A 26,574-nucleotide genomic window follows, 5' to 3' on the forward strand; every position below is an offset into this window, starting at 1 on the left:
CAGGGTGTACCTTTCTCAGCCTCGCACTGCTCATCTTGCAGCTCGCTCTCAGCCTTGCTTTTCATCTTTTACCTTTCATTTTTGTTTCTTTTTTTGGCTTTGGCCTTTGTTGTTGTTGTTTAAGGGAAGGGGTGGTGTTTGAAGGAAACGTTTTCTTCCCGAAGAAGCCCTTAAAAGAATGTGTCTGATGTTTTATCATTGGAGTGAAAGGTGATATGATAGATATAAATATTTTCAGAAGCCACACCACTGTTCATCATTTGGAGCTACTGATAAAAATACATTCCATCTTCAATTTGAAGTCGTTTTTTCTGTCTCATGGTTGGCCAATCTAGCTACCCCAAATACCAAATAGAATTTGAGGGAAATCTGTATTTGCTTGTATAGCCTAATGCTCATTGAGAAGAAGGGCATTACTCCCTTCAGATGTAAGATGGGTGTGATTATGATCTTGTAATAATTTACTTTGTTACTCCATGTGAAGAAGTTCCAAAGACAAAAAAACTGCCGAACTGTCCTCTAAAAGAAAAGGGTCTTGTTGCTCTAAGGAGAAGGGAGTTTTATGACATCTTCCCAGAGGGGCCCACTTTACGTTTCCAGATGTTCAATTAGCACTATATATGGAGCATTTACCTCTCATTTGCATTTAACTGGCCCATCATCAACTTTTTACACATTACACATTGTCTTTTTAAAGACAAACACTATACAGAGTTATGTTTGTGTATTGTTTTTCTCTTGTTTGTTGTCCATTATGTGGTCCAGTGGCTTTTTTATTTATTTATAATAAGGGATTGACAAAAATAAGTTATAATACTTATGTAGGATAAAGCATAAAATTAATGTTGATGACATTGACGCACCCTCTCCCTCTTCTGTCTATCCTCTCTCTCCTTTCTTTCTCATCTAGTGCTAGAGGCGTCACAACAGACCCTGGTTCGATCCCGGGCTGTATCACAACCGGCCGTGATCGGGAGTACCATAGGGCGGCGGACAATTGGCCCAGTGTCGTCTAAGTTAGGGGAGGGTTTGGCCGGGGTAGGCCGTCATTGTAAATAAGAATTAGATTTTAACTGACTTGCCTAGTTAAATAAAAGTTAATTAAAACAAATAAAATCATCTCTCTCTCCCTTTTGTCAGGCAGGTAAACAGTGACTGGAGCGATTCCTCTCAGAATGGTCCCTCAGGTCTGAATCAGTAATCACTCTTAGATCTCAGACATGAAAGACTTGCGTACGTCTTCCTCAAAATGGCAACTTATTTTCTAATGGATAAAGGGTGAGACGGGAAAGGGGAGGAAGGGTCGGAGAAGAAATGTTGACTTATATTTTAGCCCCCTTGAAAGAACATGAAAGCTAAATAAAAGTGACTGTCACAGAATCATTAACATATTTTATCAATGTCAAGAGGAGCTCTGAAAGAAGAAAAGCCATGGTCCATCCCAGTCTTTAGGAAAGTTCTGGCCTCCAGTAACTATGGGTGAGTACTTAGTACATGATGGTCTGTTTGCCCACTAGTGCATGTAAAAACCAATGTAAGAAGGAAGTCATTAAACAAATTATGCACAGTAATGTTTGATAGAAGCAAGAGAGATTGCTCCTATGAAAAGAACAATGGGCATACAGAATTAGGAGGGATGACAGTGGCAAAGTTTAGGTATCACAGCTAGATGATTGGAGAGGCTGGGCTGCAAGGAAAAAAACTTCAGGCTCTGTTAAAAGTTTCACTATCCATGCTTCCTCATTATTCTTTGCTTACGAAAACAGCTCATCAAAAACTGAGATGATGCAAGCACAACACTAACATCAGCAGCAATTTATCAGAAAAATCGCACAACCCCTAGATCACTTTTCCTTTGAACATCCAGAGGAAATTAGATACATGTCCATCCAGAATCCATGTTGAGCAATGTGCTCCCCCCAAAACAGGCATTTCCCATTGATCTAGTCAACATCAAAACAAATCATGGTGATGAAACAGACCAAAGTGGCACAGTAGGGGGACTTCTACCAAGTATAATCTCTGACAGTATCAAAACAAATCTCTGAGTTTAAGGCTAGATTCTGATAAATAAATTAGGTATTTGCTATGGAATAAATTATAATTCCAGATTATTGGACTATGTTGGATACTTAATTTTGAATACCACAGCACATCCAAACACAATATATAATTTTAGATGTGTGTTCCTTGGGCTTTTGAATGACACCACCCTGTCTATTATGATGAAAAAAAATTGTTTTATGATGTCAACAAGATAAGAGTTTATTTTCTAGAAATTATACAATTATGTCTAGATTATAATCAGGTTTTCTACTAGGCCGATGTATAGACATGGGTTTATGTCGGTTTGTGTAGCTGTCAGGCCTGTACTTTATCTCCATCTGGTGGATATTTGTAAGATTGCAGCTGGCAGGTGCAAGAGGTATACTGAAAACTTTCAAGGTCATGAAGATCACTCCGCTTATTATCTTTCCATTCCAAAAATAGATATCCTTCTTTCCTCCGTTTTGCACATATGTATAGTTAGAATTTTTGGATTCATTTTTACTTGAAAACAAACACATTTTATCCAATTAGTGAAATATGTTTTAAAATAAGATGTTTCGCGTTGAACTGCTGTTCATTTCATTCGCATATTTGACGAGCGTAGTAATACTTTGAAGTGAGAAGACCTACACATACTGCGTTCAAGCAAGACAAAAATTTAATCGCTGCTGCTGATTCGTTCTTTGACTAGGTTGAGTTTGTAAGTAGGTAGAAATTTTGATAACATATTTACATAAATCACCAAAGATTCTGATAGAAATTAAGTGTATACATTAACTTCATGTGAAGAATGGAATCTTAATTTACATGAATTGAATTTTGTACGTTAAATGTTGTCAACTAATGTTAGCTGGCTAGCTAAACAACATTCTTGCTGTTTTTTTTTTTAGATATCACGAAAACTTATCGTGTTAGCTTGTTGAAAATAAGTTGTCATGAAACGTGTTTTTTTTCGTCAAGTTAATGGGCAAAGATAGTTAACTGTCACTCCAATGCTAACTAAACTAGCTTTAAGGGGCCATGTGCCTGCCATGCATTTTTTTACTTCATTGTGGAAGTAGCTAGCCAGCCACTTCCCAGCGCGTGCTTTTAACTTTGTCAACCAATTTCTCTTTTCACTATTTCTGGTTGAAATAATTCTAATAGTTGGCTACAGGTCCTGTTTTTGTTGGCCTAGCTAGGCTTTGGCAAGTAAATGTGTTGCAAGTGACTGTATGTGCTCAAACTTGGTTGACACTATTAGCGACCTAAACCAGCTACCAATTAGCTATCTTACAAGGAACATAGTTATCAAAATATTTTAGTAAATTCTTTGCAATAACACTGTCTTCTCCAAGTTTTAGAAGCTGAAAATGACTGGCCGTGCACGAGCACGATCAAGGGGCCGAGCGCGCGGTCAAGAGTCCGCGGCACCTGGCGTGGTTAGTCTACATGAGCAACTAGTTAATATGCTATCTGTTAACTATGGCCTAGAGTAGTCAATTTTAACACTTTCGTTTTGACGAAATAATTAAAGTACTTGAATCTTAAGGTGTTTGTTAATCAAATGTAAAAAAGTTACAGTTGTCTTATCTGATATGAGTCTGATCTTACCTGCAGACACCCTTTCAGGAGACGGCACGAGAAGCTCCCCCCTCTGAGGGTGAGCTTGTGGGTCGAGGAAGACAGAGAACTGCCCCAGGGGCTGTGTCCTCCGAAGGTGCAGTGCGCTTTTCCTCTGGATCATCTAATATGACATTAACTCCCAAAACAACTTTGATTATGGATAGCTGAATTGAATGGAAATGAAAAAATGCTGTGCATACATTTACAATGAACGATAAAAGGCTAACTTAAATCATTCGTGTTTTGTTTTTTCACAGCCGTTATTCAGATATCTGCAGGGTTTCAGCAGGTGAAGATCGGAGAGAGAGGTGGACGGCGTCGTGACTTTCATGATGCAGGAATCAACACCAGGCAGGCCATGGAGCATGTGAGAGAGTCCAAGTCTGGTGTGTAAATGGCTTATGACTACATGGTTTGACAGGAATTGCCATGATACATCTTTTTTTCCTTTTTTTTTTACACAAAGTGTTACTGAGCTAAATCATTTAGTAAAGATTTCAAACTTAAAATTGCCCTGGCTGCAGTCTGCAATGGTAACCTTTGATATTTCCTCAGGTTTCTCTGGCTCTCCCATTGAGCTGAAAGCCAACTTCTTCAAGATCCTGTCCCGCCCTCAGTGGGTGCTGTACCAGTACCATGTGGACTTCAAGCCCGTCATGGAGTCTCGGCGCCTACGTTCTGCCCTCATGTATCAGCATGAGGAGACACTAGGCAAAGCTCGCACCTTTGATGGAGCCCTCCTCTTCCTGCCTCACAAACTGCACAACACGGTACAGTACATTGGAGGGCACTATTCCTCTGGTGGCTTTATGTAGTGATGTAATTTAGTACTAACTTCCAGTGTAACATGGGATTTACATTTAAAGGTGTAATATGCAGAAATCGCTCTGCCATTTCCTGATTGCTAAAATTCTAATAGTTTGCTTAATTTCAGTTTGACAAAACAATAATCATTGTACCGTCTAAACCACTGTGAAATATTTTAAAATACCAAAATATTGTATTGTACAAAACTGAAACGAAAACTTTCTATGTGAATTTGGTTGGGGGCGCCCAAAAAGTTGCATATTGCAGCTTTAAGTTTCTGTTAAACAACATAGAAGGCTGTTTGGCACCTAGGTGCTTTTTAGACTTAAATGAATACATTATTCTAAATCTGCTGGGTCTTTAGATATACTTTTTTTTGTCTATAGGAGACTGTGCTGTACAGTGAGACCAGAATGGGTGAGAAAGTCCAGATCACTGTCACTCTGACCAATGAGCTGCCCCCCACTTCTCCAGTGTGCCTGCAGTTCTACAACATCATCTTCAGAAGGTCAGAACACCCACTGAAGGGTCATTGTCGTGTTCACAGCTTTGAGTTTCAAAACTCTAAAAATAATATTCCATATCTGTAAAATAGGGGACAGTGACATGTTAATACTAAATCCCTAGCCGTGGCTCTACTCCATCATTGCCTAACAGTTGTCTGTTCTTGTTTTCAGAGTGCTGAGGATGCTGAACATGCAGCAGATTGGACGCCATTACTACAACCCAACAGACCCACTCAATATCCCACAGCACAGGTCTGTATTTCACTAGCCTCAACAGTGGAATCTATGGAGACTAGAGAACCAGAATTAAGCAGTTTGATGTCTTTTGTCGTTTTTCGCTATGTGTGTTCTTCAGGCTGACCATCTGGCCCGGCTTTACTTCTACCATCCTCCAGTATGAGTCCAGCATCATGCTGTGCACGGACGTGAGCCACAAGGTGCTGCGCAGTGAGACGGTGCTCAGCTTCATGATGGGCCTCAGGCAGCAGAGTGGAGATCAGCGCTTCCCAGAGGCCTGCACCAAGGAGCTGGTGGGACTCATCGTCCTCACCAAGTAAGACCCATTACTATAGTGCCTTCAATACTGAACTACAGGAGTCTAATCAGATGAAATCCTAAATCTGTGAATCTTGGCATAGGGAACAACTGCTTGAAAAGTGTTATCCCTTTACACTTCTGGGAATTGGCCTATATGGATAGGGCTAAATTGACACTTTTCTTACAGAATAAATATGGATAACATATGCATAGCCATGGTAGCAATTGAAAGGGAACAGTTTAAAGATAATGGGGAAATTATTAGACCGAAGGTGAGTACACAACAGTTCACCTGACACAAGACTAAATCCAAACATTACACTGTTGATTTTACATTTTCTGTACTTTTCGCATTTGTTGATAACAATCTGAAAATACTCTGGATACATTCAGTAATATAAGACTATTCCTGGAAAATGTGGGGTAGGTGCGACATATGACCAACAAATTACAAGGGTTTGAGTGAGAGGACTAACTGGTGTCTCCAAGTAGCCACACACCGTTCCAAAGTGTGTACAGTTCCTAAGCAGCCACACACCGTTCCAAAGTGTGTACAGTTCCTAAGCAGCCACACACCGTTCCAAAGTGTGTACAGTTCCTAAGCAGTTTCAATGCACTTTTAGAACTTTAAAGTCATGGGTGAAGAGGGAGTACAGGAGGGTGCTGCGCATGCACCCGTGTGGAGCCTTTGTGTTAACCTCTTACATCTAGACGTTCCGCTAGTGGAACACCTGCTCCAATATCCAATGATAGGCGTGGCGCGAATTACAAATTCCTCTAAAATACAAAAACTTCCATTTTTCAAACCTATGACTATTTCACAGCATTTTAAAGACAAGACTCTCCTTTATCTAACCACACTGTCCGATTTCAAAAAGGCTTTACAGCGAAAGCAAAACATTAGATTATGTCAGCAGAGTACCAAGCCAGAAATAATCAGACACCCATTTTTCAAGCTAGCATATAATGTCACAAAAACCCAGAAGACAGCTAAATGCAGCACTAACCTTTGATGATCTTCATCAGATGACACACCTAGGACTTTATGTTATACAATACATGCATGTTTTGTTCAATCAAGTTCATATTTATATCAAAAAACGGCTTTTTACATTAGCATGTGACGTTCAGAACTAGCATACCCCCCGCAAACTTCCGGAGGAATTTGCTAATAATTTACTAAATTACTCACGATAAACGTTCACAAAAAGCATAACAATTATTTTAAGAATTATAGATATAGAACTCCTCTATGCACTCGATATGTCCGATTTTAAAATAGCTTTTTGGTGAAAGCACATTTTGCAATATTCTAAGTACATAGCCCAGCCATCACGGGCTAGCTATTTAGACACCCGGCAAGTTTAGCACTCACCGATATCAGATTTACTATTATAAAAGTTTGATTACCTTTTGTTGTCTTAGTCAGAATGCACTCCCAGGACTGCCACTTCAATAACAAATGTTGGTTTGGTCCAAAATAATCCATCGTTATATCCGAATAGCGGCGTTTTGTCCGTGCGTCCCAGACACTATCCGAAATGGTAAATAAGGGTCGTGCGCATGGCGCAATTCGTGACAAAAAAATGCTAAATATTCCATTACCGTACTTCGAAGCATGTCAACCGCTCTGTAAAATCCATTTTTATGCCATTTTTATCGTAGAAAAGCGATAATATTCCGACCGGGAATCTCCTTTTCGGCAAACAGAGGAAAAAATCACAAAGACGGGGGCGGCCAGGTCACGCGCCTAAGCCCACAGTCCCTTGATCGGCCACTTGAGAAAGGCGATAATGTGTTTCAGCCTGGGGCTGGGATGACGACATTCAGGTTTTTCCCGGGCTCTGAGCGCCCATGGACGACGTAGGAAGTGTCACGTTAGAGCAGAGATCCTTTGTAAAAGATAGAGATGGCAAAGAAGTTCCAGAAATGGTCAGACAGGCCACTTCCTGTAAAGGAATCTCTCAGGTTTTGACCTGCCATTTGAGTTCTGTTATACACAGACACCATTCAAACAGTTTTAGAAACTTTAGGGTGTTTTCTATCCATATATAATAAGTATATGCATATTCTAGTTACTGGGTAGGATTAGTAACCAGATTAAATCGGGTACATTTTTTATCCAGCCGTGAAAATACTGCCCCCCTAGCCATAAGAGGTTAAGCGAGGGCAGCAAGAAGCCAAGGTAAGTTGCTAGCTAGCATTAAACTTATCTTATAAAAAACTATCAATCTTAACATAATCACTAGTTAACTACACATGGTTGATGATATTACTAGTTTATCTAACGTGTCCTTCGTTGCATATAATCGATGCGGTGCCTGTTAATTTATCATTGAATCATAGCCTATTTCGCCAAACGGTGTTGATTTAACGAGCGCATTTGCGAAAAAAGCACTGTCGTTGCACCAATGTACCTAACCATAAACATCAATGCCTTTCTTTAAAATCAACAAACAAGTGTATATATTTTTAAACCTACATATTTAGTTAATATTGCCTGCCAACATGAAATTGTGTCACATCTCTAGCGTTCATTGCACGCAGAGTCAGGGTATATGCAACAGTTTGGGCCGCCTGGCTCGTTGCGAACTAATTTGCCAGAATTTTACGTAATTATGAAATAACATTGACATAACATAACTCGTAAGCATTCATTCAGACAGCACTTTCGTGTGTTTTGCCAGCAGCTCTTCGCTGTTTCAAGCTGTTTATGACGTCAAACTGGGTGGGTATAATTTGTGGAACGTTCCAACAGGAATCTATTCCAAAAACTTCGTAAATAACAAGGTTGCCAAAAAACAACGCATACAAAGTTGTATAGCGGAAGAATAAGATACCGGGTAGTGAGTGGTCTATTTCATTGCGTTTTTCACTCATCACGTTTATTCCGAAAAATGTCTATCCTCACTCTAGGTGCCTATAGACAAACATTAAGAATAAGCTACGTGGTGAGTTGGTGCCTATTCGGTAACTAGTTAGCTAGGTTTGTATGCGTTGCTACTTTGTATGCGTTGTTGGTTGGCAACCTTTTACTTTACGTTTTTTGGAACAGATTCCTGTTGGAGCGTTCCACAAATTATACCCACCCCTTCAAGCCTGTCAACTCCCAAGTTTAGGCTGGTGTAACCGATGTGAAATGGCTAGCTAGTTAGCGGGGTGCGCGCTAATAGCGTTTCAAACGTCACTCACTCTGAGACTTGGAGAAGTTGTTTCCCCTCCTCTGCATGGGTAACGCTGCTTCGAGGGTGGCTGTTGTCGATGTGTTCCTGGTTCAAGCCCAGGTAGGAGCAAGGAGAGGGACGGAAGCTATACTGTTACACTGGCAATACTAAAGTGCCTATAAGAACATCCAATAGTCAAAGGTATATGAAATACAAATCGTATAGAGAGAAATAGTCCTATAATTCCTATAATAACTACAACCTAAAACTTATCTGGGAATATTGAAGACTCATGTTAAAAGGAACCACCAGCTTTCATATGTTCCCATGTTCTGAGCAAGGAACTTAAACCTTAGCTTTTTTACATGGCACATATTGCACTTTTACATTCTTCTCCAACACTTTGTTTTGCATTATTTAAACCAAATTGAACATGTTTCATTATTTATTTGAGGCTAAATTGATTTTATTGATGTATTATATTAAGTTAAAATAAGTGTTCATTCAGTATTGTTGTAATTATCATTATTATAAATAAATAAATCGTCCGTTTAATCGGTATCGCCGGTTTTTGGTCATCCAATAATCGGCATCGGCAAAAAAAAAAAAAAATCATAATCGGTCGTCCTCTAGTCATGAGTGCATTCAGGTGCGTGTGTTTCGGGGAGTTTTCTTCACAATAAACAAACGAGCACATTCTGTTCAAAACAACCTAGTGTATGAAGCCATGTCATCTTGTAACTGTACATCAAACACAGTGATGTTAAACGTTAACACTGTATATGCACATTTGGACTCACAGTTGTTTGGCTGGCTTGTATGACATCAAAGCTGTGTTTATTATAATCCTCAATGTCTCATCTTTCAAAATACATAGTCATCAATTTACAGCATTTCCCTCACTCAAACAACAAAAAATGTTGGTCAGTTAACGGGAGGGATGGGGCAATTTCTTGTGTGAGGTGCTCAAGTTCAGAATCTTTGTCAGTCAAAACCCATACAGCGCCATAAAGCGGAGAGACAGAGCTCTGACGTCATGTATAGCATGTTAGTGGCCAACTCTGCCATTTTTCAACCCTGAGTACGAGTGTAAAGGGCTATGGTCTTTGCTTCCATGTATTTCACATAAGCACTATTGATAACATGTTAAGATTCTGCCATGGGTAACAATGACATGAATTAACAATGGAAAATTAGGCTTCATCCTAATGTAAATGCATAATTTCCCTTAGGTACAACAACAAAACCTACAGGATTGATGACATTGCGTGGGACCATACTCCCAACAACACATTCAAGAGGGGAGACTCTGAGATTTCTTTCAAAGACTACTACAAGGCAGTAGGTTTTGTCCCAAACACACGCATTTGAGCTGTTGTCACTTAATGGAACCTTGACTGAACTAACGGTTGTTTAATGTGTCTTCAGCAATATGGTCTGGACATCACCGACGGCAACCAGGTGCTTCTGATCAGCCATATGAAGAAGATGGGTCCTTCTGGAGGACCGCCCCAAGGGCCGGCCATGCTTGTCCCAGAGTTCTGCTACCTCACAGGTACCACTGACTATAACAAAACACTGCAAATGTTTTTTAAGTGTTAAATGTACTGTCGTGCCAAGTATTATGTGATCAAACCACAACTTTTGGCTTCTGTGTGTCTTTTCTTCAAAAGGCCTGACTGACAAGATGCGTGCTGACTTCAACATCATGAAGGACCTGTCCACCCACACCAGACTGACCCCAGAGCAGAGGGAGGGGCGGCTCAACCGCTTCGTTGGGAACATCCACCAGTAAGTTTAATGTCTGTGGTTTCTATTCCCCTGTTTTGATTGATTACAATACTGATCATCTCTTTATTTTGCAGGAACACGGAGGCCCAGACAGAGCTGAATACCTGGGGGCTCAACTTTGACAACAAACTCCTGAGCCTCACAGGCAGAGTCCTCCCTGCGGAAAGGATTGTGCAGGGATCCAGAACGGTATATAAACCAACACAAAATCAAAGTTTTAGTGTTGTTTATATCAGAATATGGGGGTGGGAGGTCTTCCTGCACTTTCCCGATTTAACAGGTTAACATTCAATGTTTGAAGTATGGTATTTTCAGCAGATGTAATGTAACTGCTATTTCTTGTATTTTCTCCTAGTATGAGTACAACCCCTGGCAAGCAGACTGGTCCAAGGAAATGAGAGGCATCCCACTGATCAGTTGCCGACCACTGGAGAACTGGTTAATGTTCTTCACCCGCAGGAACAATGATGTGGCCCAGGCCCTCCTGCAGACCCTCAACAAGGTCTCCACACCCCTGGGCATCCGCATGCAGAGGGCCATCATGTGAGTGCACACACACACAGAGAGTAAGATACAGAGAACTGCACTACCCAGTTGTATGGAATACCAAGTGAAGCCTTTCTCACCAGAGAAATGACTTGATGTCCCAGAGTTGACATAACATTGCAATCTTCCAGGGTGGAGTACGAGGACCGCCAGGAGTCTCTGCTCAGGGCCCTGCAGCAGAATGTTAAGAAAGAAACCCAGATGGTCAGTAGTCACTCAGCTAAAGTCTGGCTAAACATGACTGTCATGGTGTTATTATAAACATGTTGCAGCTATATGTCAGGAATCTATGTCAGTTGTGTTGGGTTCCTTCCTAAGGTGGTGGTGGTCCTGCCCAGCAACAGAAAGGACAAGTACGACAGTGTGAAGAAGTATCTGTGTGTGGACTGCCCCACACCCAGCCAGTGTGTGGTGGCCCGCACCCTCGCCAAACAACAGGCCCTCATGACTGTGGCCACCAAGATCGCCCTGCAGATTAACTGCAAGATGGGAGGAGAGCTGTGGAGCGTGGAGATCCCAGTAAGACACACGCACAAATCAAATGCATCCAATGCAATGTATTTCTATGGAAGAATGTGCCTATGCTAAGCCGTTACACTTGAAAGACATAACCACCTTACCTCCCTGTGTTACAGCTGAAGCAGCTGATGATTGTGGGCATTGACTGCTACCACGACACGGCTGCTGGCAAGAGATCAATTGGAGCTCTGGTGGCCAGTCTTAACCAGGGCATGTCCAGGTATGTGTCCTTATGGCCAGGAGGCATGCATGGACACTTTCCCATCAGGGTTTGTTGCCAAGCTAAGAGTGTGATGGCAGAAGCTGATATTATGATGAATGAGTTAACAATTAAACTAATGGGACATACCTCTGATTTCCCAGGTGGTTCTCAAAGTGTGTGTTGCAGAACCGTGGACAGGAGATCATGGACGGACTCAAGGTGGCGCTGCAAGGCATGTTCAGTCAAATCAAACACTTGTTACATAAAAGGAATTATTAAAAGCTCACTTCCAAGTGTTTTTCTATGATCTATTTGAGCCAATTTAGTGAGTCACCTTGTAACAGCTTTTTCAAAGTCTAGGGCTGAAAGGGTTTTATCCCTATTGAAGTTTGTGACCATGATCCCCAGTATCCTGACAGCAGGCTCTTTTCCAGGTGCCCTGAAGGCGTGGCTGAAGCACAACAACTGCCTGCCGTCACGTATCATTGTCTACAGAGACGGAGTGGGAGACGGGATGCTGCAGAGCGTGGTCAACTACGAGGTGCCACAGATCATGGAGTCCATCAAGACCATGGGACACGACTACGCGTAAGAGACAATCTATTCTAGAAACTCACCACTGTATTGACTCCATTTCAATCACCGGTAATTATTTTACTGATATTGTTCTTTCCTGTGTTACCCCCTCCTAGACCCAAACTCACCTTGGTGGTTGTGAAGAAGCGCATCAGTTCCAGGTTCTTTGCCCGCATCGATGGCAAGCTGACCAACCCTCCCCCTGGAACATGCATCGATACTGAGGTCACCCGCCCAGAATGGTACGATCACTGATAAATCAGTCAATGTCAATCATGGAAATGTAATCATGTGTGACTACGTATCCTTATTGTCTGTCTTTCCTTTTCAGGTACGACTTCTTCATTGTCAGCCAGGCCGTCCGCATGGGCAGTGTCTCCCCAACCCACTACAATGTGGTGTATGACAGCAGCGGACTGAAGCCTGACCACATGCAGCGACTGACCTACAAACTCTGCCACATGTACTACAACTGGCAGGTAGGCTGGATTATCGTGGCTGGTTGTATTGCAAACATTCCTAGCTGAAGACTACTGCTCTATCATATTGATTGCTATATTGTTGAGTATTGTTTATTTCAGACATGATAGTAAGTAGTATATTGTGGGTATGCATGTCATTGGTTTTCTGTGTGCTTATCTCCAGGGAATCATCAGAGTGCCTGCACCCTGTCAATATGCCCACAAATTGGCCTTCCTGGTGGGCCAGAGCATCCACAGAGAGCCCAACATGAACCTGGATGACTTCCTCTACTACCTGTAAGAGAGCACAAGCTACCTAAAGAGTACATTGGAGAACTTGGTTTCCTTGAAACTGTTTGATTTTTGTTCAGGAAATTGACTGAATTTACTTTGGGGTAAAGTGGTTCGGATATTCCCCAATTTACAGGAGAGTGAAACCATTTTTATTTTTTTATACTTCAGCAATTTGATTCTCTTCTGTTTTATGCTACTGTTTTATTTGAAAAAATATTTGTAGATGGTCATTGCAAAGTGTTTTATTTGTGTGACATGGTATGAGACTGTTTTGAGAAGTTTGCTACCTCAGCTTTTATTTTCGCTGTACAGTGCATTTGGAAAGTATTCAGACCCCTTGACTTTCTCCACATTTTGTTACGTTACAGCCATATTCTAAAAACTGATTAATTATTGCTGTTTTTCCTCATCAATTTACACACAATACCCAATAATGACAAAGCAAAAAATATGTAAGTATTCAGACTCTTTACTCAGTACTTTGTGGAAGCACCTTTGGCAGCAAGTACAACCTCGAGACTTCTTGTGTATGACGTTACAAGCTTGGCACACCTGTATTTGGGGAGTTTCTCCCATTCTTCTCTGCAGATCCTCTCAAGCTCTGTCAGGTTGGATGGGGAGCGTCACTGCACAGCTATTTTCAGGTCTCCAGAGATGTTCAACCAGGTTCAAGTCCGGGCTCTGGCTGGGCCACTCAAAGACAATCAGAGACTTGTCCCGAAGTCACACCTGCGTTGTCTTGGTTGTGTGCTTAGGGTCGTTGTCCTGTTGGAAGATGAACCTTCGCCCCAGTCTGAGGTCCTGAGCGCTTTGGAGCAAGTTTTTATTGAGGATCTCTGTTAATCTTTTTCCTCGATCCTGACTAGTCTCCCGGTCTCTGCCTCAGAAAAACATCCCCACAGCATGATGCTGCCACCATCATGCTTCACCATAGGGATGGTGCCAGGTTTCCTCCAGAGGTGAAGCTTGGCATTCAGGCCAAAGAGTTAAATCTTGGTATCATCAGACTAGAGGATGTTATTTCTCATGGTCCCAGAGTCCTTTAGGTGTCTTTTGGCAAACTCCAAGCGTCTGTCTTCTTTTACTGAGGAGTGGCTTCCATCTGGCATACCATAAAGACCTAATTGGTGGAGTGCTGCAGTGATGGTTGTCCTTCTGGAAGGTTCTCCCATCTCCACAGAGGAACTCTGGTCAATCTGACAGAGCTCCATCGGGTTCTTGGTCACCTCCGTGACCAAGGCCCTTCTCCCCTGATTGCTCAGTTTGGCCGGCCAGCTCTAGGAAGTGTCTTGGTGGTTCCAAACTATAAGGTCCCACATTGTCAACTGTGGGACCTTATATAGACAGGTGTGTGCCTTTCTGAATCATGTCCAATCAATTGAATTTACCACAGGTGGACTCCAATCAAGTTGTAGAAACATAATGCACCTGAGCTCAATTTCGAGTCTCATAGCAAAGGGTCTGAAAACGTATGTAAATAAGGTATTTCTGTTTTTTATTTTTAATACATTTGCAAAAATGTCTAAACCTGTTTTTGCTTTGTCATCATGGGGTATTGTGTGTAGATTGAGGGGAAAAAAATATTTTATCAATTTTAGAATAAGGCTGTAACATAACAAAATGTGGAAAAATGTGGTTTGATTACTTTCTGAATGCACTGTACCTCTTTGTTCAATATCACAGTGAACATTAAGGTTATTGTCTGGTTTGAAAAATTATTGTTTCAACTTTGGTGCAAAGTTGAACTTATGACATGTTTAAAAAAAAAAATGCAGTTAAATCAATTGATTAAAATAATTGTGGATCAAGTTTTGTTTAATTTGATAACTTTAACTGAAGGGTAAACTTTGTAGTACTGTTATTGCATTACTGTCTTGCATGCTCAAACTCAACTCTGGACCTCAAAACCAATTCCACTGTGTTTTTTCATTGTTCCTCTCTAATCAGGGACTGATTTAGACCTGTTACACCAGGTGGGTGCAATTAATTATCAGGTATAACAGAAAACCAGCAGGCTCAGAAAGTCGTAGGGCAAGAGTTGAATACCCCTGGTCTAGCAGTTAGTATTTGAAGTTGTGATAATTACACTTCCCTTTCCTTTTTCAGGCCTATGCCCTTTTTGGAGAAATTTGATTAAGTCAATACTCAGGACTTTGATATTAATGTTTATGGCTTGATTTAATCCGTAGTGCTGTAGACCTCCACTACATACAGCGCAATAGAAATTTAAAGACAATGTTCGCTGAGACCGCATTCACGGTAAGACTGTCCGCTCAATCGGAAATTACCTTTATATTTCAAATTGCTCTACATCTCTGAACGATTTGGATTGAGTCCTTAATCCTTTGACTTTGCTGTTGCACCATGGCATTTGGTGAATAAAACACAGCGCAAACAGCATTACAAAATATGAAATTTATTTGATAAATTTTTTTGCACATGCACACCCACACAATATTTTGTAACCACCAATATAGGCTGATATTTTTTGTCATAAAGCTAGCACACAATTGCAGACTTTTAAAACATTATGGTTTTGAAGACACCATGGGGAAAGCTTTGCACTGTTTGATTATAAATTTTAATGTACAAAAAAGGCAGTCTGAAAATCAAGTATAAACATTTAAAAACAATTTACAAATGGACAAAGTACAAAAAGAGCAACAGTCAAAACAATATATATAGAAGCAATGACCGACAATTGTACAAAAAGTTGTACAGAATGCTTTTCGTACATTCTTTTTTGGCAGTCTCAGTTCAAATCTCATGTAAGTAGTGTAGTCCAGAAAAAGCTGTGATATAAAGTGAATGGAAGGATGAAATGATTAACAAAATGGTGTAAGGGTTAACAGATGGAAGGTTTCATTTCACATATGAACTAGACCAGAGAACGCTGGACATCTGCATACTCCTAATGGATAGTTTTGATAAATAAAATGCATTGGCTTTCAATTAATCATACATTCACTACTCTGTGCTAGTTGGGTGCTGACACAAATACAGTACTTCTACCCTTTGCAAATATATGAAATGGAGAGTTGACTTCTGTGAACCTGTAGTCAAATTAGTTGAACTTATAGGGGTCATTATGGAGGTAGACTTGTCTTGTTGAAATCACAATTTCTATGTAACAACACTTGATATAGGGCTTTTATCTGATGGTTATTCAATCAAACCTAGTCTCTGTCATAAGTCAAACATTTTCCTGCTTCCGAGAATTGCAAGTTTGGAGTGTACTCTACAAAACTTAGTTTGAAACAAATAATACCAACTGCTGATTGCAACTTATCCTGGAAACAGTTAATTAAACTGGCCTTCAATTGCATTTCTTTCACATCCATTGTCTTGTACACAAATGTGTCAAAATGGGATTGTGAATGCTGTAAATACATTGCATGTATAACATGAAGAACAAAATAAAGTGCCTTATTTTTTTTGTCTTTTTGTGCCAAAATAGTGTGAAACATTAAAACGTAAATACACATTTACATTCCCCCTTACTTTTTTGTATTGAATTTTGTTTGAATGTCATTTTAATGCGCTGGTCCTCCAAAAATAATTCCTACAAGTAATAAACTGCACATCACTAGTCTTGATCAACATAATTTACAAATACATTTCATTTTTAGAAGTAAATCAATGACTTGAATGCATACAGGACATAACGCTCCACTCACTGGACAAAATACAAACCATTGTGCATTTATAAGGCAAATACATGGAGGTTGGTTTCAACTAGGCATTTCATGACAATTGAACAACAAAAATATACTGAATCTTGAAACCCTGTCCTATCTAATGTCCTTGTCCAGAGTTATTTCAGTGTGCCTGAAGAACTGACACTTGCTGTTAAGAATTGATACTTGCTTATCAAATTCTCTCCAGACCAATCTGACTCAAGTCTTTCTGGAGATTTTGCATATTTTACCACAGCACATATCGTGACTTCAGGTGCTAAGGTGGTGACTAGTCAAATGTGTACCTGGGCTCGAATTGAACTGAGTACGAATGTGACAATTAGGTTTGTATTGAATATTCTGTTTTAAGTAAACATTTTTTTTTTACTATTCATTTAGCAAATATTGCTCATACGGTATCATAAAAATGCACTGACAAAGCATGCAAATTGAGCCTTGAGTTCTGATAGAAAAGGCCATCAGTTAGCATGTGCTTTCAAAGGTTGGGTGGGAATTATTATTCTGGATGTGGTTTAGGTAAAACATGCAAACCTCCTATACAGTTCAAATGACCTCAGCTGCCTGACCCTAAAACTGCTCTTTTCCTTGCATCAATATGGGTACTACAATGTGAAGGTTTGGTTAAGGTGAGCCACCAGCAGTATTATCAAGTATGATGTTGACTGGCCATTCTGAGCCCTATCCTTTGATCTCAGACCAAAAGAGACTCTGGTATAAACTCCTCTTACTCTGAGGAACATTGTGGTCTACAGCATCATCAAACACACCTACGTACCTATTGGCCTTCAAAATAGAGAATATTTCAAATCATCCATCGTGTTGCAGTCTTCTGCTTCAGATAGCAAAACATAAATGACCAGAGGTTGGCTTATGACACTAAATGTCAAACTATGAGGTCCCTGAACCATATTCAAAATACATACTGAAATTTAAATAAGAAAATATGGTTTCTAGAATACAACAGATTTGTACATTTTGACCACTTTTTTTCTTCTCACAGGACTGAATTTACAGTAATGGAAGTGTTGGAGATGAATGTGGTTGGTAATATACTTCAAGTATTTGAAGGGGTTATTTTACAGCGCCAAGTCTTTTCAATAGTTTCTTCCCTTTGGAGAGCAGTCCCTTTTTCTTTTTGGAGGACAAGTCGCAGGGGCCCCTGATGGGACTGCCAGGCCCCACGGTAGCAGGGCCAGAGCCAGGGATGTGTTGGCGCACTGTGGGGGAGGCGGCTCTTCTGGGCGGACCCGATTTTTCCAATGGAACCTAATGGGAGACCCGTAAGGGACAGTTCAGCGGGGTTAAAAAGCCAACCCTCTTGCACCCCAGTCACTACTCCCTTCCACTTAGTCCTTTCTGTCTCAGCAGGGCCACCATACTTTTGGCTTCATCAGTCTATCTCCCTCATAGCGTAGCCCAGTTCAACTTGTAAATGTTAGGATATTGTATCTTTAGTCTACTGAGGTGCTGTATACCCCCCTCCCCCACTGCCATTTAGGTAGTCTTTCATCAAGCAGGTTTAAATGATAGACTTCAATGTCAAAGAATGTCCACATACTCTTTACCAATCACACATTTCTATGCTGAGATTCTCCAGAATGGCTATCAATGGCATAGGCCATGTCTTTCACACACACAAAAACAAGAGATACAATATTGTATTAACATTATGGGACAACATATGACAGCAGATTTTCTTTTTAAATATAAAGGGCATTCATATACAACTGGGTTACAGTAAACAATATTTAAATATTCCTTAATTGTAATCATGAGCTAAAAGGCTTCTTTTCAATTGCACTTAGGAAAGATGTATCCTTAAGATCCCATTAACATGAGACTAGTCTCTAGCACTAGTCTCTACAATAGATATAGTATTGTCTCTGGCACTAGTCTCTAGCACTAGTCTCTACAGTAGGTATAGTATAGTCTCTGGCACTAGTCTCTACAGTAGATATAGTATAGTCTCTGGCACTAGTCTCTACAGTAGATATAGTATTGTCTCTGGCACTAGTCTCTACAATAGATATAGTATTGTCTCTGGCACTAGTCTCTACAGTAGATATAGTATAGTCTCTAGCACTAGTCTCTACAGTAGATATAGTATAGTCTCTGGCACTAGTCTCTACAGTAGATATAGTATAGTCTCTGGCACTAGTCTCTACAATAGATATAGTATTGTCTCTGGCACTAGTCTCTACAGTAGATATAGTATAGTCTCTGGCACTAGTCTCTACAGTAGATATAGTATAGTCTCTGGCACTAGTCTCTACAATAGATATAGTATTGTCTCTGGCACTAGTCTCTACAGTAGATATAGTATAGTCTCTAGCACTAGTCTCTACAGTAGGTATAGTATAGTCTCTGGCACTAGTCTCTACAGTAGATATAGTATAGTCTCTGGCACTAGTCTCTACAGTAGATATAGTATTGTCTCTGGCACTAGTCTCTACAGTAGATATAGTATAGTCTCTGGCACTAGTCTCTACAGTAGATATAGTATAGTCTCTAGCACTAGTCTCTACAGTAGGTATAGTATAGTCTCTAGCACTAGTCTCTACAGTAGATATAGTATAGTCTCTAGCACTAGTCTCTACAGTAGATATAGTATAGTCTCTAGCACTAGTCTCTACAGTAGATATAGTATAGTCTCTAGCACTAGTCTCTACAGTAGATATAGTATAGTCTCTAGCACTAGTCTCTACAGTAGGTATAGTATAGTCTGGCACTAGTCTCTACAGTATATATAGTATAGTCTCTAGCACTAGTCTCTACAGTAGATATAGTATAGTCTCTAGCACTAGTCTCTACAGTAGATATAGTATAGTCTCTGGCACTAGTCTCTACAGTAGATATAGTATTGTCTCTGGCACTAGTCTCTACAGTAGATATAGTATAGTCTCTAGCACTAGTCTCTACAGTAGATATAGTATAGTCTCTGGCACTAGTCTCTACAGTAGGTATAGTATAGTCTCTAGCACTAGTCTCTACAGTAGATATAGTATAGTCTCTGGCACTAGTCTCTACAGTAGATATAGTATAGTCTCTAGCACTAGTCTCTACAGTAGATATAGTATAGTCTCTGGCACTAGTCTCTACAGTAGGTATAGTATATAACTATATATAGACACGTCCAGATAAATAAGAGGGTCATATTATTCTGCACATTGAACGTTCATAATTTATCATACGTCGAGAGGGGATAAGGGTTTCAATTTACCAGTTTTTGAAGCAATTAATCACTTTTCATCAAGGTAACTTCATCAAGGTTGTTGGAACCAATTTAACCTGCTTTAAAAAAAGTTGTATTTACAAATCTGATCACAAGCAACTTAAATATTTATACAAACTAAATAAAAAAGTGATTTTCAATTTCTCATGTTAATTAAAATAACTTTTTGAATTCGAATTGATGACACTTTCTATGAGGAAAAAATGTTAGTAGCTATTTTTGCCATTTTGCATAATTCCTTATGTGAGAGAAAAAGTGCACCCCACTAACAACTTAACAAAGGCATGTGGAGCGGACCACTATCTTGGGTATCTATGGGTAAAGTAATGCCAATTAAATGTTTATCTGATTGATTGGAAACCTCAACAAGGAGTTGCCTGTCTGGCAGACAGTTCATTACCACTGACTTGTTTCTAGCGGAGTTTGATTAGATTAAGCGTGGCAGGGTGCACTACTTCAAGGAGAGGGGAGGTTCTATCAGAATGTTAGCTATAGAGTCTGTTTGAATGTTACCACTAGTACTACAGGGAGGCAACCTAGGCGTGCAACAATGGCCTTTTAGCTTACCATGAGTTACAGCAGGAGACTTATCTTGAGAGAAGGACATTGTAATGTACAACACCCAGAGAAACAACTGAAGATACCATGCTTCTTGTCTAATGCATTGGCTAGGGTGGTCGTCCTTAAGTTAACACAACAACCTGAATGCTTTTACAATAAACTCACGTCAAATAAAAGCATGTACACTGGGATCACCCTGGTGTGTACCACAGTATTCTATAAATATTTACATCCATTGAAAAGGAATTAACTGAAATTTAAGCTGGCAAAATTATAGTCATATAAACGGAGTGTGTGTTGCGTACCGGAAACTAAGGGGAACCCATGTCATCTGCATTAGACGAGGGCTGCGTAACCTTGGTATCCTCAGTTGCTCACTTACGTGATGGAAACAGCCTTTAAGGTGTGAAATGAACACTCTTCTTCTGTTTTGCCAAGCGGTGAGGAAAGAAATCAAATAAAAAATGCAGTGATGGCGTTTCAATAGGCACTATGAGAATGACAAATTATAAAACCAACCAAGAAACTTGAGATGAAATCTGCTCATATTCAAACATTAACTTGCAATTATTTGTTAAATACAGAATTATTGTAACATTATTTTACAGCTAGTTATAATTATAATGACATTTGAAATTATACTCTCAAAGAGCAACATAAGCTTCTTGATGCTATTATACAAGTAAGCAATATACAAAAACAAGGCTTTCAGGAGCAAATACAAAAGTTCTACTGTACTAGACTTATTGTTCACTATAAAAAGGTTCAAAGGGAAATCATGCATCTTAAAGAGAGAACATGCAGTGCTACAGTCTAGATATTTCATCCTCCAGTACATCAAAACTATTTCCTCTATTAGAAACACAGGTAATATTCATAAAGCATTTATTACAATACTAAATATGCATGTGCAAAAAAAACATTGCATGTTGTTGACTGCTATTTTTCAAGACATTACATGACAATAATTCTGCTTTTCTTTTATTATTTCGGTCTATTCTCTTTGAGAACGCTTTATGAATATGTCCACATATTTTACAATGCATGTCCCCCCCACCCCCACGGCAGTCAACATTGAAAATAAAAGTTCCTATGTCAAGTATTAATAGTTTTCTTTATATTTCTGAGACATCAACAACGTTACAGCATAATGCTCCAAAGTCTGAATTCCCATCATATGTTCAGGAATGAAACACAAGCACAGACGGAAAACTAAAGGAGTAAGGAGGTAAAGGGAACGGAAAAGAGTAAATGGATGACAGAGGGCTAGTACTGCGAGAGAGCATGTACCCTTTTGGTCTTTATCCGCGCTGCAGCGTCCTGCGGGTATCGAGAATCTCGAGACTGAGTGTCAGTGAGAAAAACCTCAACATCATCAGGCACTTCTTCTAGAAAGTTGGAGGGAACAAGACCTTTGTGTCCATTGAGCTCGCCCTGAGGGATCACAAACACACAGGGTGACTGGCATAGAATGTACTTTGCACTCAACAATATAGGAAACTAGACTAAAGGGATATTAAATTATAATTTTAAATTGTTTATCATACGGCTACTATTACTATCACTGTAATTTTTACTGTGTTTATTTGCACTAAGCTGGTTGAAGAAATATGAACTACTTTATATCAAGTGTAAGTCACATCTCACATACTTACATAATGAAACCCATCTTCATCAATTTCACCAAATACTGTTATGACGTCACCAGCACAGAATGTCAGTTCAGCCTGTCAAAACAGGTTTGAGTTCAGTTTGACCTGCTTTCTCTACATCAAAGCAGCTTGCATCTGTTGAAGATTCTCTCTATAACCCAACCACGTGGGACACTGTTAGGGTTTAATTTGTGTGAAATACTGTACTTCCTATTCCAATCACTGAGATGCATTGTAAATCTAGAAGTGTCAGTACAGTCTTGGCAGACTGCTGCAACTATCAAATGCATCAAGTGTTGGATATTTGAAGACAGGATTGCAACCAGTGATGTGTATAAACCCTGGATGACTGACAGGGGGCGCTGTAATGAAGCCGCCATACAGCCATCTTGGTACTCATCCTCCATTGTCAAAAAAGATTTTGGAGGCAATAGAAATGCATTTATTGACACATTTATTATATGACAGACACCTTAATACATACTTTTAAATTATATTATGTGAACTGAACATACATATAAAACATGAAAAAATATATAAAAACATTTTCCTTTTTTTATACTAATGTTATTGTCCCTACTACAACAAAAAAATACTTAAATACATGTAATTTTGTCCTTGAAACATTTCATTGAGATACTGTAGAATTCCATTAATTCCTATGGAGGAGTGCTCCTTCTGGGTAGTGCCAATATGGCTGACCGGTGGCTTCAAAGCCTCTCAATGGCCAACACATAGCATCAGCAATCCAAGGTTTGTATACATCATTGATTGCAGCACAGACAATAGGCATACCATACTACTATCTACTATCCACTTTTCCAGGCCTCTCCAAAACACACAAACCAAATGTAGGAGATGGCTCAACACACAGACCAAACTGAGGAAGGATGCCAGTGCAGGCAATGGGTGAGGGGCTGTGTTCATGAGAGGGGTATACTGTAGCCCCCTCCACCATGTGTCCACCTCTGAACACTCCAACAACAGTCAGGGAGAAAAACACACAGAGAGCGGACGCTCCTCTCACTCACCTCATTCAGCCTGTCTCTCCCATACTGTGTCTGGGGCCGTGCCAATAGAAAGGTGAGAGTGAGTGAAACCAGGGGGGAAGGGCCATAAGAACAACAGGAAAAGGTTAAGCTACTAATGGGGACCAGGTAATGGTAAAGATGGGGAGTAAGACTGGCTGGTGTATTGCTGCAATTTTGGCAAGGCAAGCAGGTACATCGTTAGTAGTAACAGGGTAGAACTACCTCTACACCTGACTCTAGCAGTACCTCCACATCCACGTTGGGGGAGCTCTCCCTGGGGTCGTAGTCATACAGGGCCACCATTCTACGTGTGGACGAGGGGTGCTGACGCCCACTCCGCCTGTTCCTCTCTGGACAGAGACACACAGACAGTCATCAATCAATAAGAATGACAAGTAACACACTAAACTAGAGATAATCACCTTACTAATCTCAGTTGTAAAATCACACACTAAAATGACAGTATGCAATGCCTTATGATCTCTCATGAATGACCGTCTATACCAGGCAAAGGCTGAATGAACATGGTGCATGAAGGTGAAAGCCATAATGAACACCCCCATTGATTTACTGAAGATGAGCATGTTAGTGACAATTCTGATAGAAAGTACCCATAATTCCCAACGAAAACACATAAGAAAAGTGAAGAAATGGTGGAAGAAGCAAAGCGTGAAGATGAAAGAAAATAGTGCAGAAAGAGTGCATCTAAAGAGAACACAGACCTCGCTTGGATTTTCGGGACCTGCGGTTTATTGAGCGGCCATCTTTGAAGCGGTTGCAGTTCACTTCACAGGAAAGCAGAGAGAAAAGGAAAGAACGAGGGAAACGATTGTAGAGACAGAGAAATGAGAGTACCATCAGCATTAGACATCAGTGTGTAAAGAAAGCAAGCGAGACAGGAAAAGAGGAAGGGAAGAGAAAATCAGGCCCAAATTAGAGTAAGAAAGAGTAGCGGAGAAAAGACAGAGAGCAAGTGGGAGTCCAGGTGCTGCCCTACCTAATTTCTCTACAGGAGTGTTGAGTGGGAGGAAGCCCTGTTTGAGTAGCTGGTCCATCATCCCATCATCCTCAGTCTGGATCTCTGACACCATGTTACAGGGGATCAGACCCGGGCGGTCACGGATCTCTGCCCTGTAGAACCCATCCGTGTCCTTATCCCCAAACACCTGACCAGCACAGAGAACAATGTTAGCAGGAGGGAGAAAGAGAGACAGCCACCACCACTACAGTTGTTTAATTGCAGCTTCACATGCACAACTACATCTAACCCACGAATGTAAGTCAACACGAGGCCCTTCTGTTGTTAGGATGAGGAAAGCAGACTGGACTACAGCACTGTGTGGATCAGGCTCCCACCTTGATGATCTGGCCCTCTTTGAAGGGCAGCTCCTCGTCAGCAGCATCAGGGTTGGGGGACATTGACAGGGGGTCGTAGTCAAACAGGGCCACAAATATACGCGCCAGGTCCTCTGGCTCCGACTCCTCGTAGTACACTGGCGACCGCCGCCCTCGGCCATGCCCGCGGCCTTGCCCGCGGCCTTGCCCACCATACTCATCTGAAACACAGAAGGCACTGCTGCAACTGCCAGCCTTGCTACTGCCAGCCCCCAGCACAGGATAGGCTGGGGTGCAGAGTGGAGTAGAGGGCAGCGGAACGAGAAGATGTCACTTTGTCAGAGCTGACAGACAGGGGAGAGGGCCATGAAACACACGTGTGTGAAAAAGAGCCCAAGATTTCAAGGGGGATTTAAAGAGGTTTTAAGATAGAATGGTCAGTCTGCACTATTGTGTCCATCATCCTCTCAAAGGGCACACCTCTAAAAACGTTGATAAGACCCTCCTGTAATTATATACTCTAGCAACATTTATGATTCCCAATTTATTAGAACATGTAAGCAGGACACTGTTTTTAGAAAAAAAAGTCTAAGCTATTTATAATTGACAGATAGCACAGATTGGAGGTTTTTTCACACATCTCTGAATGCTGGTAGGACAGACACCAAAACAACAAAGTACCTTTATAACATTCATAGATACAGTTAGACAGAGGTCAAGTAGGACAGACAGCAGCACATGTCAAGCCAGATGATGGGATGCAGGGGGAACTACATGCACATAACAAAGAAAGGAGGGAAACAGACTCAGACTGTTCATTGCTGTTTTACTTCACTGTCTCACGGAGCGTAAACAGGCATTCATGCGTTCCACTCTTCAAAATGAGGAAGTATGCTTCAATATCAATACAAGAGGGGTAAAACCATGCTCACATTAGAAATACAGCATTAAGCTAAAAGGGCAAATGAATATTCCTGCAAGAAATTATAACATCAAATGCCATAGCAGAAACCTGACTCATCGGGGGCTTCAGGGACAGTGAGGGGAAAGGAATCCACCTTATATTCATTCACTAGTGGATTTCCTGGAACTCCATGTCCAACAAACCACATGTTTCAATATCACAATTCAGGGAAAATGTCTGTTAAATTATGTTTTAATGATACAATACTAATGTTCGGTTTAGATGACAGCAGTTTCATCAAGGTGCAATGGAGTGATACCAACAAGACATGAGTGCACTTACTCATCCAATGGTTTTCCTTCTCACTGTACTGAAAACAATCAGTCATGCAAAATCAACAGAGTCAACAGGGGGACTATATGCCCTGGAAGGAGAAGAGGAAGGGTGAAAAGAAGGGATGGGTGAGAGGGAAGGAAGAGGGGTCTCCAAGGGAGGCCTGGGATTAAGGCTGCAGAGAGCTATACAGGGAGGGGAGGGGACACTCATTCTTCAGCTACAGAAAAAGTGGCCATCTTGTCTTTCCCGGCAGCAGAGTGTATAATTCACACTTAAGCTTGAGACTACTATTCCTTTCTAATATCAAGTAAGGTTCTTAACACTGTCTTCTATGTACTTTTCATGGTTTATTCATGTTGTTCTAGAGAGAAGCTGGGCCACATACCATCGTCATGCCATATCCTCCGCCGAGCTACACTGCCATGATAGTAAACATCCTCCTTGCCAGGTGAGAGGTTTCCCTCACTCCCCTCACTGTTACTCTCCATCATGGTGATCTCTACAGAAGACACCAATCAGATCACAGCGTTACTGTCAGGGACCCCCCCCCACACTGCTCTACTTCACGGACCGGCCAATGCCTGGCTGGACATGCTGCTGGAGGGGGAGGGGCTGGGGGGATCAGGGGTCATGGGGAACAGGGGGTGGGATTAGGCAACAGGTCGTACTCTGGAGTTCTTCAATGTAAAACAGCAATGCTTTGCACTGTGTGAGACAAAGGGAAGGGTAAGAGCAGGTGAGCCCTTTATGCACACAGTATATAAAGTC

General features: G+C 40.8%; 2 protein-coding genes across 12 annotated transcripts in view; one reads left to right on the plus strand and one right to left on the minus strand.

Moving 5' to 3' along the window:
- The first annotated feature begins 2,546 nt into the window (after positions 1-2,546).
- On the plus strand, positions 2,547-26,247 carry piwil1 (piwi-like RNA-mediated gene silencing 1). 2 transcript variants are annotated; one of them, XM_014171837.2, is made up of 22 exons: positions 2,547-2,753; positions 3,387-3,470; positions 3,649-3,748; positions 3,912-4,040; positions 4,210-4,424; positions 4,848-4,969; positions 5,139-5,219; positions 5,323-5,520; positions 9,901-10,009; positions 10,097-10,223; positions 10,342-10,459; positions 10,534-10,648; positions 10,815-11,002; positions 11,137-11,209; positions 11,324-11,524; positions 11,641-11,744; positions 11,888-11,958; positions 12,161-12,314; positions 12,419-12,544; positions 12,634-12,781; positions 12,948-13,060; positions 26,172-26,247. In XM_014171837.2, the coding sequence occupies exons 2-22, from the start codon at positions 3,402-3,404 to the stop codon at positions 26,230-26,232; spliced, it is 2,622 nt and encodes an 873-aa protein (XP_014027312.2). In that variant the 5' UTR covers positions 2,547-2,753; positions 3,387-3,401; the 3' UTR covers positions 26,233-26,247. The 2 variants fall into 2 exon arrangements, with proteins under 2 accessions (XP_014027312.2, XP_014027311.2); XM_014171836.2 differs by having other exon boundaries at positions 2,547-2,749.
- rimbp2b (RIMS binding protein 2b) overlaps positions 15,458-26,574 on the minus strand; it is a 141,741-nt gene continuing 130,624 nt past the window's right edge. For 4 of the 10 annotated variants that reach the window (XM_045706804.1, XM_045706803.1, XM_045706802.1 and 1 more), the window contains 8 exons: positions 26,192-26,305; positions 24,588-24,787; positions 24,229-24,397; positions 23,954-24,016; positions 23,478-23,581; positions 22,204-22,275; positions 21,839-21,982; positions 15,458-20,973 (listed from right to left, as the gene is read on the minus strand). In XM_045706804.1, coding sequence (XP_045562760.1) covers positions 20,947-20,973; positions 21,839-21,982; positions 22,204-22,275; positions 23,478-23,581; positions 23,954-24,016; positions 24,229-24,397; positions 24,588-24,787; positions 26,192-26,305 — 893 coding nt within the window. In that variant the 3' untranslated portion in view covers positions 15,458-20,946. The remainder of the gene's footprint in view (positions 20,974-21,838; positions 21,983-22,203; positions 22,276-23,477; positions 23,582-23,953; positions 24,017-24,228; positions 24,398-24,587; positions 24,788-26,191; positions 26,306-26,574) is intronic. The other 6 variants (XM_045706809.1, XM_045706808.1, XM_045706807.1 and 3 more) reach the window with 4 other exon arrangements.

This window comes from Salmo salar, chromosome ssa24 (genome assembly GCF_905237065.1).
Source record: "Salmo salar chromosome ssa24, Ssal_v3.1, whole genome shotgun sequence".
In the NCBI taxonomy this organism is placed as follows: Eukaryota; Metazoa; Chordata; class Actinopteri; order Salmoniformes; family Salmonidae; genus Salmo; species Salmo salar.